This window comes from Danio rerio, chromosome 11 (genome assembly GCF_052040795.2).
Source record: "Danio rerio strain M-AB ecotype USA chromosome 11, GRCz13ab, whole genome shotgun sequence".
Classification (NCBI taxonomy): domain Eukaryota; kingdom Metazoa; phylum Chordata; class Actinopteri; order Cypriniformes; family Danionidae; genus Danio; species Danio rerio.
Genome location: NC_141031.1, coordinates 20,509,884 through 20,526,738, shown reverse-complemented (window position 1 = coordinate 20,526,738; position 16,855 = coordinate 20,509,884). Strand labels below are relative to the sequence as shown.

At 35.0% G+C, this 16,855-nt stretch overlaps 2 protein-coding genes across 6 annotated transcripts in view; one reads left to right on the top strand and one right to left on the bottom strand.

Moving 5' to 3' along the window:
* qrich1 (glutamine-rich 1) overlaps nucleotides 1–16,855 on the top strand; it is an 821,757-nt gene that overhangs the window by 19,642 nt on the left and 785,260 nt on the right. For 2 of the 4 annotated variants that reach the window (XM_087271889.1, XM_087271890.1), the window contains exons 11-12: nucleotides 2,243–2,333; nucleotides 2,466–3,424. The exons of 1 other annotated variant lie outside the window; for it this stretch is intronic. In XM_087271889.1, the coding sequence (XP_087128015.1) occupies nucleotides 2,243–2,333; nucleotides 2,466–2,655 (281 nt within the window). In that variant the 3' untranslated portion in view covers nucleotides 2,656–3,424. 4 annotated transcript variants of the gene reach the window in all.
* Nucleotides 6,093–16,014, bottom strand: rpusd4 (RNA pseudouridine synthase D4). Of its 2 annotated transcripts, none has more exon segments than NM_001003495.1 (7): nucleotides 6,093–6,774; nucleotides 8,140–8,237; nucleotides 10,346–10,496; nucleotides 12,861–12,954; nucleotides 13,055–13,259; nucleotides 15,407–15,572; nucleotides 15,663–15,965. In NM_001003495.1, coding segments are annotated over 7 exon segments (1,077 nt in total). In that variant the 5' UTR covers nucleotides 15,828–15,965; the 3' UTR covers nucleotides 6,093–6,576.

Sequence of the window (16,855 nt, the reverse complement as noted above, 5' to 3'; positions counted from 1 at the left end):
ACTACTGGACAAGCAATTTTTTTATTACTGAATATAATTTTATATATTCAAAATGATATCTGTAGCAATTTAAAAAATTGAAAGCCCCTCTAATTTTTACACCACTTGCTTAATTTTGAGTTAAATCTGTCACACAATTAAAATCAATATCCAATTTATAAGCAATATGGTATTTATAATAGTGTTTGCACAGATGTAGATGTTAGCATTAATATGTGTCGCTTTCCACAGATTTGTTTTTTAAAGCTGTTATTTATGGTAAATTACTAAAATTACATTCAATTGAACATTTCAGTCGATATTTTTATACGATTCTCAACTAAGGCTGCATTTACATGGCATGTTTCAAGTGACCCAATTCTGAAATATATTTCATTTCTTTCCCTCACATGTGGCTCAGATTGGATATGGCCATGTACACGTAAGCAGGGAAAAAAATGACACTTTCTGATTTACTCAAATCAGATTCAGGCCTTGTTCATATGTAGAAATTTATCCAATATGAATCAGATCTGTGTGTTCGTACTGTATGTGCAGCGTTAGCAGGTAGATCGGATTTTCACCTGTTAATGCGAGTTGCGCATCATTATAAAGAGTAGCAAATGAATTCAACTTTGACGCTCTCATTTCAGAACTGACTTCAGCAGAGTCTCCAATCTTAAATCTCATACACGAGAACTAAAAGAGTTTTGATATTGTCATGCTGTGGCAGAAGTATCTAAGCCTGTTAATGAGAGCGAGAGAGCCCATCATCCGCCACATAAACATTATCGGCTAGACAAACTGTTGCATACATCACATGCATAAATTACGACATGGAAATGACATTAAGATGTCTATTGGTTTAAAAGGGCAGGGTTCTTATGGGTGCTGGAAATCCTGGAAAATGCTTGATTTTTTTTAATATAATGTTTTCAAGGTTAGAAAAGTGCTTGGATTTTGAACAAAGTACTTGAACCTGCGTGAATTTGCAGGGCTTAAAATTGTGACTGTTTTGGTTGCATTAGTGCAAAATTTTTATCTATGTGACCTCAACATATATTTGGGAGCATTTGTGCGAGTGCATAAATTGTTGTCGTGCGACCAGTTTTCATTGCAAAATGTTCAGCGAATGCGCGCATTTATGAAGCTAAAAATAAGCCAAAACAATCTGAATTTGAATTGTGTTAAATTGATTTATTAACAGTTGTAATTTAATAATACTGATTATGTCCTATTATAAATGTTTTGAATTTGTATTTCTTATCTTGATTATTGAACATTTGAAATTTAAGACAATTTCATTTTTTAAGTCAGATTTTTATAGACATATTTTCAAACCTTAAACGACAATCCAATGACTGTAAAACAATAACAATGCACATGAAATATCATGAACGACTGGTCATGAAAGTTTGGTACTACAGCCAAACAAAATCTTTCTGTAAGCTCATTTTTTAAGATATCAACTTTAGGTCGAAAAAGACCAAACTTAAAAGCATACTTCATCGAATAACTAAACTTTTTTAAGTGTATTTTTTAATCATTTTTGGGTAAATGATTTTTGGGTAATTTTTGGGTAAACTATCCCTATGTTCTAAAGTGCTCATCAATTTTTTTTAAATAGCACAATGGATTTAGATGTGAAAAAGTACATACAATTTATATAAATGTAATTAACCGTGGTTATTAGGTGCTGCAAAAGCATACAAATGCACCTTGAAAGTGCATGAAAAGTGCTGGAATTTGAAGTTAGAAAAGGTGTAAGAACCCTGAAAGGGCCTAGATTAAAAGAACATGGCCAAATGAGAGCTTTTCTATCATAACTATAGTAAAACAACTTGTCAAAAAGAATAATAAAAAATGAAACCCTGCAAACAGATTAAATACAGGAATGAAGAATTTTCAGCTGTCAGTCAGTGCCCGCTCTTTTTTACTTGCTCATTGCACCTTTTGCCTTGTGCCGTGTAAATACAGACAATCAGATACAGGTCACTTTTAAAAATGATGTAAGCTGGTCATCAAAACATCCAAACAGTCACAAAATTAGAACTGGCCATCAAGATCTGCAGTGTAAATATGGCCTTAGATATCCAGACATGCTCATGGAAGTTTCTACAAACCGCATTGGTAAATGGGTAAACTGATTCATGCTAGTCTACCACAGATGCCCATGAAATATAAAATAATGCAAATGAATGAAAATAAATTTGTCAAACTGTGTCAATTCTTAAGTAATTATCCATATCTTTCATTGTTCCAGTGACTGATGACATGTACGCAGAACAGGCTGAAGACCCCGAGAACCCGCTGCGCTGTCCCATCAAGCTCTATGACTTTTACCTCTTTAAATGGTGAGGCTAAAATGCTAGTGCTAATCTTTCATACATGTCGATTTTTGTTTAACTGTCTTGGCTTTGGTATAATATACAAATAAGTGCTGTCTTTACAAAATATTCCCCTCTTCTTCATTTGACTATCGTCAGCCCTCAGACTGCTAAGGGTCGCAATGACACGTATTACCTGACGCCGGAGCCTGTAGTGGCACCCAACAGCCCCATCTGGTACTCCACTCAGCCAATCACGAGCGAGCAACTGGAGCACATGCTAACACGCATCATGATGGTGCGGGAAATCCAAGAGATTATCTCCATCACGCAGACCAGCGTTCAATGAGAGACGACGCTTAAGGGGAAAAGGAAAGAAGTAATAGATGGATGGAGATCTCCAGCGTCATCCAAACAGACTGAATTACATTTCCTCTGCGGCATCTCTTTATATTCATCCACCACTAAAAGGAGAATCAAGTGGAGTTTTGGATGAGCTGGATTACGTGCATAAAAGCCTTTTGTTTTGTTTTGTTTTTAGAGACAGGAACTTCTTTCTGTTTGTTCGCCTAATGAAACGTATTCAGATCCCAGATCCCTTGATGTGTGCATTTCTCTCTTTCTGCCATGTATGTTACGCTCCATCCCTTCTCCCACTGTCCGGTTTCATTTTCTTTCAATAAGTGCTGAACTTTAAGGATCTGGTGGTTTCGAAGAATGATTTAAGCCATTTTTGTTTTGGTAGTGGACTGGAACACATCAGGTGTTTAAAAACATGGCCTCATCCATCTGTAACCGTTAACACATCCCTCGCTCGCCTCCGGGAGCTTTTGCAGTAGCAGAGATTGCGTACCTGAGGAGTGTATTATACATTAAGACTTTTTGGTTCTGTTTTTATTTGATTTTTTTTTATATACATATATATATATACACTCACACATGCATCTATGGTAATCTGATATGTATTGATATTATAGTGGTGCTGGAGAACTGAAGCCTGTGTTTTCAAACATGCCTTTTTGTACAGTGAATCACCTGTGGTGTGTTGTCTTTGAGTCTTTCTGCAGTCTGGCACACAAACACAACACACAGGCAGAATAAATTTCTTTGTAAGTAGACCATCGAGTTATGACATGCATTGTTGAATTCAGTGCAGCAATTTACACTGAGGTGTTTTTACAAAGGATTTAAATGAGGGATTTGCCAAAGCGTTTTTTTTTCCTTTTCTTTTTTTCTTTTTTTACGTTTAGTGGCTAATTCATATTAATTTGCATAATGCCATTCTGACATTTTAGTACAATTTGCTCATGCCCAATAGCGGGGTGAGGTTTGAGGACAGGCTTCTCTTTAAAACATGAAATCTTATAATTTAGCCACTTTTCAAATTATGTTTACTCATGAGATCGGGCTGAACTTGAAGTTGTAGATTTTTTAAATAAGTTTCTTGTTATTGGTGATATAAAAATTATATTTATATATATATATATATATATATATATATATATATATATATATATATATATATATAATTTGGTTGAAAAAAATCTTTATTATATTTAGAAATTTATTAACAAAGGGATTTAAGCAAAGCTCCAAATGTTCCAAATTCAGATTTAAAAATGACAAAATAAAACTCATAATATTTCATTCATTCAAGAACCAAATAAACAATATTTATTTATGGCAATATCACACTTGTAGCAGTGCGATATGACTGAATTGAGACTGGTGGGAGGCATACTTTGGCACGTCGCTACAGGCTGAGTGTCTTAGTGTGCTTTCACACCTAGGCTTTTTTTTTAGAACCTGTCTCGTTTGCCCAGTTAGCGCGGTTCGTTTGGCATATGTGAAACCAGTAATCGCGCTCGGATCTGCGCCAAATCAAACGGTCCGAGATCGCCTGAATGAGGTGGTCTCGGCTCGATTGTAGTGAGAGCGAAACGATCCGAGCCCGGCTATATCACAGTGATTTATGGATATGTAATAGGCATATATGGCTATAAGAAGAGAGAATTATGAGTAGGGCGAAATGTCAGTCTCACCGGTAAATGTACGTTTCATGTTAAATATGAAACTGAAAGCATGCTGAACTATTAACAAGAGCTGCTTATCTATTAGGACCATTAATCGAACTGCAGTCTAGCCAAGGGCTATGCATGAGAGAGTCTTACCTCTGATTTATATCTGGTGACGACATATGTGGGCGTCACCATTAAAAATTAAAGTGCAGATTTCTGCTTATAATGTCATTGCTCATCGCCATAAATTAAAATAAGGACGCATGATAGTGGAGCGGGACTCTGCAAAATAAACCATGAAACTCTCACCAAAGTGAGTAGAGTTAACTCACACGTGACTTGTTTTATCTCTTTTGGTCCGTTTAGAAACTTTGCTGTATGAAAGTGAACCGCACCAAGAACAAAGAGCAACAATGTAACAATTTTAATCCTGTTTTGGAACAACTGAATCAATATACAAGTTTGAAATCACCCTTTAAGAGTCCCATCAGTGCTGATATACAACAATGTTGCTTTCCTACAAGTGTGATACGGCATTTATACAACAGTTCAACGGCACAATCATGTATATAAAAATAAAATCAAACACGGAGAGTCTAAAAATCCTTTTGTATGAGTAACTACTTTCTTTCGTCACTCGTTCACATCTGCAGCTGACGTCAGAACAGCAGTAACCGTTAATATTTTACCAACGTCACTTTAAAAGTAGTATTTAAATGATTCTCTAGCGCAGGGATCACCAAACTTATTCCTGCAGATTTTAGCTCCAACCCTAATCAAACACACCTGAACAAGCTAATCAAAGTCTGACTAGGTATACTTAAAACACCCAGGCAGGTGTGTGGAGGCAAGTTGGAGCTAAACCCTGCAGAGACACCGACCCTCCAGGACTGAGATTGGTGACCCCTGCTCTAGAGTAATGTATAAAATGATGACAAAACAGGTGATTTTGCTCACATTATAAGATTTAAAGGCTGAAAAACATGAAATGCCATCAGTCTAGAGACATTTTCCAGTAATTCTGTTGAAATCGGGATATCTCAACAATTAACCCCGAAAAAGCCAAAGCAAACACTACCAGACTATGGTATAAATACAGCACTTCAACATACAAAAGAGAGCGATCGACTTAGAAAGTCACTTACCTGTTTAATAATGATTTGATCAGCTGTAGTTCGAAATTATGCAGTTTTTCTCTTTTAGGGACTTAATATGCAGTCTCTGTGGATATCTTTGGTATGACAGGCTGATGTGCGGTATCTACAAGATCATTTTTCTTGTCGGATAGTCCCGTTATTAATCTGGGGTCGCCACAGTGGAATGAACCGCCAACTTATCCAGCAAGTTTTTACGCAGCGGATGCCCTTCAAACCACAACCCATCTCTGGGAAACATCCACACACACATTCACTCTCACTCATACACTACACACAATTTAGCCTACCTAATTCACCTGTACCGCATTTCTTTGGACTGTGGGGGAAACCGGAGCATCCTGAGGAAACCCACGCAAATGCAACGAGAACATGCAAACTCCACACAGAAATGCCAACTGAGCCGAGGCTCGAACCAGCGACCTTCTTGCTGTGAGGTGACAGCACTACCTACTGCACCACTGCTTCGCCCATCTCCAAAATTATAAATATGTAAAATAGGCACTATCCTTAAAAATGAACTGCATAGTTGCAATCAAAACAACTATATTTTCACCTAAAAAAAAAAAAAAAGCACACGCATGTATATGAACACACATTTTTGAAGCATTGGATCAATCAAAGGCGTTTCAGAATTTAATTTGATCTTTAGCATAATTCACTACTGTATCGTCATGGACTGATATGAAGTTCAGCCTGTAGAGCCATGACATAACATCCTGTTTGCATGAATACAGTATAAAATGATGGTCTACACAAGAGCATAGTATCATAATACTGCAGCCCTACCCTCTAATTAACAACAGATTTTTACATTTGTGACTTCCAATTATTCTGATTGCTTGTCAAGTAATCAGTTAAAGTCTAATTATAAAAAACTGTCTTTATATAAATCTATATGCAAGTATTGCACCTTAAAGGATATGGGTTTGTTTATTTTTGACACTGATAACTAATGAAGACTTGATTATATCTTTAGTTTGCAGAACATTTTTATTGGTCTTTTATTTATTTCATACAAAACATCTGAGCAGAAGGTCCATTTTCAACCATGTCAAATCCAGTCCTCGATGCAAAAGTAAGAAGAGATCATAGATCTCATTCTTTTGCCGGCAGTGGGATCTCCAGCCTCTTCAATGCGTTGATGAAGTATTTGGGAAGGGGACAGGAGACCGTAATGTCTCTGTGACCTTTGAACCCTGGCAGGACGATCCTTCGGGAGTGTAGATGAAGAGGCAGGTATCGTGTTTTACTCTGAACCAGGCCCAGCCGGCGCAGCGTACCCTCAGGCAGCTTCTGTAACCCGAAATGTGAGACTCGTGTGGTCATTCTTTAAACGTGACAATGAGTCATGTCTCAAGAAAACACACTAACACCACCACCATTCATTATTAACACACACTACGTTCATGGGCAAAACAAAATAATTGAATGGTAGTCTGCAACATACTGTCAGTGGGCTACTTTTAACCCTTAATCTAATTTGTATAGATACAGTAGTCACCATTTGAAGTGGATCATCCCTTTCATCAGAGTTGTTTTAAAACTATTAAACAGCACCCATTTTTATTTTAGGACAATGTTGAGAAACATTTTTGATTGACTTTGAATGTTGACTACTGTATATATTTAAGTCATTAATATTTTTAATAACCCCAATAGGGTTATTTTCCAATGAGTATTTCAATTAGTGCCCTGTGTAAAGTTAAAATGTTTTCCACTAGATTACAATATACTTTTAAAAAAATCATTTGCAACCTATTTTGTTAGACTCAAAATAAGTAATCTCTGAAGAAAAATTAAATGAGTTTGTTTTTTTCATAGTGTTTTGGACATCAGTTATCTGTGCAATTTCTATTTGTAAAGTATTTTAACAATCTCTAATAATCAAAAGCAACATGAGTTTGTTGTACTTATTTACTTATACGTTTTCTTTAACAATCCCAAAGAGGAAAATAAATAAATAAATGAATGGAAACAAACATATGAATGGAAATAAAAATTAAAAATAAAATAATAATAAAAATAAATGCACTTAAGCAAAGATAAAAGTGAAATAAACAGTGCATGCTTTATTGTTTTGTATATGTAAATGTAAAAACTACAATGTAATGTCAAGTCAGCATTGTAGATCTATGTGATGTGACTATTGCAGATGCACACATTGTGATATCAATGCTGAAATGATATATTGTGCAGTCCTAATAAAGATTTATTTTTATGTAAAATAGCTTATTCAGAAATTCAGACCAGCATTAAACAAACAAAAGCACATAATCTATGATGTTGAAATTGTACATACACTGTTAATAACTGTTAATAAACATACAAAACTCAACTGTAGCCCGCAATGTTTTTGCAGTGCGTCAGACAATCACTAATAGCCACTTACATAGATTGACAATTACCAATGACATTAAAGTTTCAAAAGTAATCACCAAAATACTTGTCTGCTGTAGTTAATTTGATTACCACCCATATTAAATGTAACTGTAACAAGATACAGTTACTCATATTTTGTATTTTTAATAGGTAATTAAGTTGCGTGTATTCCATTACTCCCCAACCCTGCACACTGCATCTATAAATCAACCACAAACGTGAATAGCAGCATAGGATGATCCTCATTTAAGGATCTACAAGTGAATATATTAATCATACCTGGGGTGCTAGTTTGCTCCAGTGGGAATATTTATGGTCACCAAGAATGGGGCAGGTCAACGCTAAAGCCATGTGCACTCGAAGTTGGTTTTTCACACCTAAAACACACATTATAATGAATTCTTGTCAGCATGTTTCAGTTTCTCCTATTACATATTGGTCATTTGGTGAAAAAATATATCACATTCAGAACTTTTCCTATCACTAATTTCAGATTTTCTTTTAATATTTCTTTCTAAACAAAGACATAAATATGTGGACATGGTAAAATGTACAGTTGAAGTCAGAATTATTAGCCCCCCTTTGATCTTCTTTTTCTTTTTAAAACTTTTCCCAAATGATGTTTAACAGAGCAAGGAAATTTTCACAGTATGTCTGATAATATTTCTTCTGGAGAAAGTCTTATTTGTTTTATTTCGGCTAGAAAAAAAGCAGTTTAACATTTTTATGAACCATTTTAGGGTGAATAATATTAGCCCCTTTAAACTATTTTTTTTTTGATAGTCTACAGAACAAACCATTGTTATACAATAACTTGCCTCATTATCCTAACCTGCCTAGTTAACCTAGCTAAGCCTTTAAATGTCACTTTAAGTGTCTTGAAAAATATTTAGTCAAATATTATTTACTGTCATCATGGCAAAGATAAAATAAATCAGTGATTAGAAATGACTTATTAAAACTATTATGTTTAGAAATGGGTTGAACAAAATCTCTCTATTAAACAGAATTTGGGGCAAAAAATAAACAGTGGAGCTAATAACTTAGGGGTGCTAATAATTCTGACTTCAACTGTATGTGTTGTGAGTGTTTATTTACTGAATAATGAGTAATTTCATCAGAGTTTGTTATCTGTTGCCATCTTTGTTGATTTATTTGTCAATGCACTGCACTGTGTACCTTTCATATTTAGTTTTTGTCTTGCTTTAAGAGATAAAAACAATAGAAAGTGTATTATTATGGGTCGTAAATAGTATCAAAACGGAAGCAAGAATAATAATTACCTTGATATGTTAGAGAAAATGTACTTAGAACATAACAATGTTAGTGTATTAATGCATGTCAATTATAATGTGCTGTTATACTCCATAGAACTCAGGTCTATCTAAAGCATAGGTCTCAAACTCCATTCCTGGAGGGCTGCAGCCCTGCACAGTTTTACTCCAACCCTAATTTAACAGTTTATTCAAATAATCAAGGTGTTCAAGACTACTATTGACCATACTATTTAATGTGGAAGTATGCTAATTTTTGCGATTGTTTTAGAACTTCTGATTCAGGCTTAGCTGCCTATGGGAGAAATGATTAGGAACAATAAACCGCAGAATACGGTCAAACAAATGTTTGCATGATTACACAAACAAAGCAGAATGATATAAAAAGAAAATGTCAGTTTGTAACATCAAGCAGCATAACAAACTGTTTTTAATGTCTGAAAATGAAAGGAAGTAAGTGAGACCAAAAGTCTCGGGTTAAAAAGATTCAAATGGCTGCTCCCGCTCGTACGCAAACAATAAGGTGAATAGAGTATTAAGCAGATGTCAGTTGGAGGTGGCTGAAATAAAAACTATGCAGAGCTGTGGCCCTCAAGGAATTAAGTTTGAGACCATTAATCTAAAGCAGAAGTGGGCAAACTTGGTCCAGGAGAGCCGGTGTCCTGCATAGTTTAGCTCCAACATCAATCAAACAGTTGGAGCTAAACTTTGCAGGACACCAGCACTTCAAGACCGAGTCTGCCCATCCCTAATCTAAAAGGTTAATGGTGCCAACAGATGATCATCCGTAAAAATGACAAATTTGACCCCTTCCCAAGAGGGAAAACCACCGACAATCAAGAATGCATGATTATATGGTGCCATGGGTAAGCAATCAAAAAATGTCATTATAATGAAAGTCAATAGGGCAAAAACAGCCACCAACACCAACGAAAGGGTAGTCGATTGAGCCATAAATAAAATGAGGGTGTTACAGCATATATAGGCAAAGCTAGTTACAATGGAAGAGTTCAGATCCAAAAACCCCTGAACACCATCTGAAATTTTCTCCTAAAATTTAAAAGTAAAACCTCTGAGCCTACACACAACAGACAAATGGCACTTAGAGGTTTTAGAATCTAAACTTTTTATTTATAATTATCAGGGACTATACATCCCACTTAGGAATATTGAGTCGGGTGTAGTTTTCAGGAGTCACGGTCAGTCAATACCTGTGAGAGGCTGGAGTTCCACTAAACTGCAGCCGCTGGTGTTGTCCAGAACTTGATACCGTGTGACTGCAGCATGTGCCTGTCTGTGAGCTCGCACTCTCGTCACTCCATCTCCATCCTCATTCACTTTAAACAGCGGACTCAGAGCCATCTAACAGAATAAACAAATACTTCACATTAATTATAGTAATGCAAGACACACGAGGGGGGAAAAAGCAAGATAAGCTGTGACTTTCAAGCTATCCTGGCTGAATTGAATACCCTAACTCAGTTTCATGACAGCATGCTAATTTAAGTTATGAGGTTTTAGTTGTGTTTAGGGTCACTTTTTACAACCATTAGAATGAAAAAAATATGTACAGTGGGGGGAAAAGTATTCAACAAATCATGTTTTTTTTTTTGGAAAAATATTCTAAAGCAGCTGTTGACATGGAATTGAACCAGATTTTGGTAAAAACCCAAACAATATAAACATAAAATTTAAAATAAATCTGAAAAATGTGTTAATTAGTTGTGTAATAACAATGAAATGAAACAAAGAGAAAGTACTGAACTACTTAAATGTATTTAATGCATTATATAGAAGCTTTTTTTGTGATGGTAGCTAAAAAAGATGCCTTTCACATGGAGAATGAAGTCACATGAATTGCTCAGGTTTGATTTATTTACAGACCTCAACAGAGTGTAAAAATCTTGATGGTTCTGTGGGTCTCGTCTAAATCTGATCTTTATTTTGAATTTTCTATTTGATTCAAGTCAGTTGATTGGCTGGGCCATTCTACAGCTTGATTTTCTTTCTCTGAAAGCATTTGAGCTTCCTTGGATGTGTTTTGGATCATTGTCTTGCTGAATTGTACACTCTGATTTCATCTTCATCATCCTGCTAATGCTGATGCTGTACTGAAGCAGCTGATAGTAATTTACAATGGAAGGAAGGAAGGGCAAAAGGTTGTTGAATAACCTCTGAGATATTTCAGCTGTTGTCTGGGCTTTCACTGCCTTTCTACACCTTCCTTTCTTCATGTGTTCAATGCTTTTTTCCCCTGCATCATTTAATATCATTACGCATAACTTAATTTATAAACTAATAAATATTGTTTTCTGTGCATATATGGATCTCTTTGGTTGTTACCATCATCCGGTGAAAATTTCAAGTCAACAGCACCTTTAGAAATATGTTTTCTGAGAAAAATAGTGATGTGTTTAATGCTTATTTCCCTAATTGTACATGTTTAAATGTATTAGCAATACATTTTATGTAATATATTTTAAATTACCAGTCAAAAGTATTAATCTAAATTATTTTCCCTTCTGGGATTTTTAAAAAATTATTCCCCAAACACATTTCTAAACATAATAGTTTTAAAAACTAATCTCTAATAACTCATTTCTTTTGTCTTTGCCATGATGAGAGTACATAATATTTTACTTTGAAAGGTACTAGTATTATGTTTACTGGGCAAGTTAGGATAATTAGGCAAGTTACTAGATAACAGTGGTTTGTTCTGTAGACAATCAGGGAAAAATCCAAGCCATAATAAAAAATATACTTCCCCTTTATAGGAAATATGGTGAAAATTTCCTTGGTCTGTTAAACATAATTTGGGAAACATTTTAAAAAGAATTCAAAATTTGCAAGAGGGCTAATCATTTTGACATCAACTGTATGCATATACACATACAGCTGCAATCAGAATTATTAGCCCCCCTTTGAATTTTTTTCCTTTTAAATATTTTACAAATGATGTTTAGCAGAGCAAGGACATTTTCACAGTATGTTTGATAATATTTTTTCTTCTGGAGAAAGTCTTATTTGTTTTATTTCGACTAGAATAAAAGCAGTTTTTAATTTTTTAAAAACCAGGTCAAAATTATTAGCCCCTTTAGTCTACACATTTTTCTGATAGTCTACAGAACAAACCATTATTATATAATAACTTAGTGCCTAGTTAACTGCCTAGTTAACCTAATAACCTAGTTAAGCTTTTAAATGTCACTTTAAGCTGTATAGAAGTGTCTTGAAAAATATTTAGTAAAATATTATTTACTGTCATCATGGCAAAGATAAAATAAATCAGTTATTACAAATGAGTTATTAAAACTATTATGTTTTGAAATGTGTTGAAAGAAATGTTCTCTCCGTTAAACAGAAATTGTGAAAAAAAAAATCAACAGGAGGCTAATAATTCTGATCGCAACTGCACATATTATAAATTAAATAAAATTATGAAGAAAACACCTGAATGAAGGAGATTGAATAGGTCAAATAAACTAAAATAGATGTGCAATATTGGGTAAAGTGTTGGGTAAAGTCTTCAGTTACCAGATTGATGGGCATTTTTCAGCTCATCACCTGTTCGGCTCACAGGGGTTTTAATCTTTTTAATTGTTAATCAAAATAAGTCCACTTCCTGTAGCAATGTCTCTGATGAAGTTAACTTAGGCATTGCATCCTGTCATCTCCTCATGTTCTCTTTTAAATCAAGCTGTTGTCATGAATACAGTATTACATCACCTTAAAGTGCGGCTGAGGTCCCACAACTGCTCTCTCTATAACAGGAATGTCTATCACTCCTTCAGATGGAACAGGCACACCTACAGTGATTGCCCTGAGAAAAAATGGGAATAAGTGTTTTTTTGTACGTGAGAATCATTATCAACAAGCAAAAAAAAAAAAAAAATCATTAGACATAAGTTTTTGTAACGTACAAGTATTTCATTTCCACTTTGTGTGATTGGATGAGCGTTTGGACATGTTCAGCAGCTTCCTCTGTTTTAGCCAGGATCAAAACTCCAGTAGTTTCTTTTTCCAGTTTGTGGCAAAGATGTAACTGTGATCCAGGTCGCATATTATCCGTGATCTTTGCCAGCAAAGGCAGACACTCGGCGATACTGTTTCTGATGCCATTTATATCTGACAAGTGGAGAAAAAACTGATGTTAGCATATCATCATGTTCTGTCCACTGAAATAGTAGAAAACCTGGGCACTATTCGTGGCTCTTAATATTTATAAAAACACAAAAATGCTGAAACTACTTCACATGTGTATTTCTTGAGGTAAAAAATCAGAAGCCAGTCATATGCATTCAGAGCCAGACAAAGATTTGATTCGTTCATTTCTCGAGTCTTCGGGTTTGAGTCATCTCTCTTTACACGCTGTCACATGATGAACGAATGACTCGAAAACCAGAAGACTTGAGAAGTTAACTTAACATGGCTTCTTTCGGCTCAGACTGTTTGCATTATTTAAGCTTATATGGGTCTGTGTGACGTGAGCAAACCACTCAAATTTGAAGACCTGTCAGAAGAGGTGAGCTGACATAATCATAGACAAAAAGTAAACAAGCAGGTAAACAATAAATAAATATTTGCTCTTTCTTACAGCTTTCTAGTTATAATTTTTTTTGTAGTGTGACAAACTTAATCAACGTTTGGTGTAGTTGTAGATAAGTTTGGAAGCAACTTGTAACAATTTAATAATATTTTGGCAAATTGAACAAAAGGAACGAAAAAAGATTCATTCATCATAATGAACGAGACTCAAAGTTCCGAGTCAGCAAAATGATCCGATCTTCCCATCACTACTATATATTTATAAAACAGTTCTGTCTGGTTCTCGAATCTGATTGGCTGATAGCTGTGTGATATTCTGCAATAAAAACTCTCGTACAGCCTCCTCACCCTTGTGTATTACTCCGTCCACAGAGTGACAGCAGATCAAAAAACTCAGTACAGTTTGACAAATATTGCAGGAGTTGGACAACTTGATGTTCTTTTGAGGCTTTTTCAGGCAAGAATGTAGTGGTTTGGATTGCAACTATGCAGTTCATTTATAAGAATAGTGCCTATTTTAAATATTTATAATTTCTTAAATACAATGCGTCTGCATCCATCAGCCTATCATACTTCCGTTCCGCAACCAGTGTTGCCAGATATAGCTGAGTTTTTCCAGCCCAAAGTCATCCAAAACCTGCCCAAACTATCAGATAATTTTATTAATTTAATTTTTATTCATTTAAAATTAACATAGTTACTTTAACTGTCATATTTTTTTTAACCATACAGCAACCAACACCAGCAGTCACAGAACCACAACATAACTGGATTACACCCAAACACTGCTTCATCTCACCCACACTTTTCAGATTACACTACCTATTAGAGTATGTTTTACTTTCGATATGGGGTATACATTTCTCCCATTTGGCGTTATAAATTGGAGTTTTGAACATAATTAGGTGCTGCTTGTCAATCAGACAATGCTTCTATGTTTGTTGTTGCTGTCAATTGTGGAAAAAAATGATGGATAAAAGTGTCATGATAAACCGCTGTGAGTTTTACTGCAGGCGCTGTGTGATGTGAGGGCACGCGAAGGGGAGTCAGATTTGTCAAGGGAGTCTTTCAACAACTTTCCTTCACCTCCTCTTGCGGGTGGGCCCATGCGGTTTGCGCTATGCACTGGTCACTATAAACTGAATGGAGTAGGAGCACACAGTTATGTCTTGTTAAATAGGTTGGATATAAAATTTAAGTTTTAAAACTGCCCAAATTTTGTCATTTTTACTCGCACAATCAAATTCAAAACCACCCAATCTGGCAATACTGTCTGCCACGATTATGCTGTTGAACTGTTGTATAAATGCAATATTACACTCGTAGCAGTGCAATATGGCTGTGTATCATCACTGGTGGGACACTAACACATGCCTCACACCAGTGCCGATATACCGTCATATCGCACTGCTACGCCTATACAAAAATTTGCTAAACCCTGGTATTAAATATAATTTCCTTTATTTCTTATCTCAAAAGTCACCAGTCTACTGTCTGTGCACTGCAATTTATTTTTGATTCAAAAACTCAGAATCAAACCAAGAATTTCCTAGAATCTAGGTATTAGAACTTTCTTTGTTTAGCTTTACATAGACATTAATGGTGCATAATTAATTTTTTATAATCCCTAGTACCATGAAATACATTCTAAATATTATTATAGTACATTCAAGTTAATCAAAATGAACATTAGGTGAGTGTTGCTGAGATGTCATTTCAATACTCACTATGCAAAGGAACGTCATATGGTTTATTTATGGCGATTATGTTTTGGTCTTCATAAAGGGAGCTCCTGTAAAGGGCTTTTGCGAACACACTCGGGTGCACAGACTGCAGCTGCTGAGAAAACTGCTTGAGTTCATTCACTCTGGACTGGAGAGGGGACACCGGAACCTTTGTCGAGGAACCAAAATAGACGGAGCATAAATGGTTGCACACATATCTGATGAACAACACATACTTGCAAAAACAAACATAACAAACCTCGTTTTTGTCATCTTTTTCTTTCTCTTTCTCTTTCCGGAGTCTGTTGGCGATGTCTGCTGCTTTCGGTGCTGTTTTGTGTTTTGAAGCGACGGTCTGGGTGTCTGAAACTGCGGCAAATGTCCTCATGAGTCTCGCAAATGTCACCTCACGTGCGTGTCGCATTTTCACAAAATGAATGGTTCAGTTAAATTCTGTTTCCAACGACCAATGCTCCGAGATCTTGAATTTCTCACAGGCAGATATGTAATAAATATAATACAAAAATTACTGATAAAGTCAAATAATCAAGGGTAAACTACCTACAGCATAGCGGCAGCATGACTTAACTACAGTTCAAAATAAAAGTCACAGGGTTGCGTGATATACAGTAGTGGCATAAAGTGTGTGTGTTCGGGGGGATTAATTATTAATTAATTAATTAATAATTAATTATTATTAATAATTATGTTATTAATAATTCAATCAAATTCATAACTTATATGCAGTCGATATGTTTTTATTTTCGAAATACGGGCAAAACAATGACACAGTATATCATCATTCACCAAATACAGATATTTATATAAAAATTACCTGTATACATTTTTGACCTATGCTAAATACAAAAACTGGGATAATTTTGCATTTTATTTTATATTATTGGTAACTTAAAAATGATAGTTTTTGTGCATAAACAAACATGTTTGACCCCAGCTAATTTCTGATTCCCAGAATGTTTGATTTTGGCTGCTGAAATAATTGCTTAAAGATAGCAAGACAACATTCAGAAAATATACTTTTAGGTTATTTAAAAAAAAACCTACCATGAACTTTCTGGCAATGTTATTTTATGGTTGCAAAAACCTAAAAATAATTGGCCTATCATTATAATATGGGTCTTTAAAAATAACCAGCATGAACCAAGTAACATTAGTGGAAGTTTCTGTGTTTTTAGCTATGACATCCCAAACTTCACTAATATTAAAGCCAAATAAATGCCAAAGCAAAATAAATTAATGTAGTTTTTTTATATTGTGTTACAGCATTGTACAAAAGAGAAAAATAAATCTTTTTATCCATTCTTCAAGTCAAAATTATCTTTAGAGCAATTTTTCTCACAAGTATTTGTTTGAATGTCCATTAGTTTTCCTCCTTTATAATATCTTTACACAGACTCACAGTCTGTTTTTGCCATCTGATGATGAAACAAT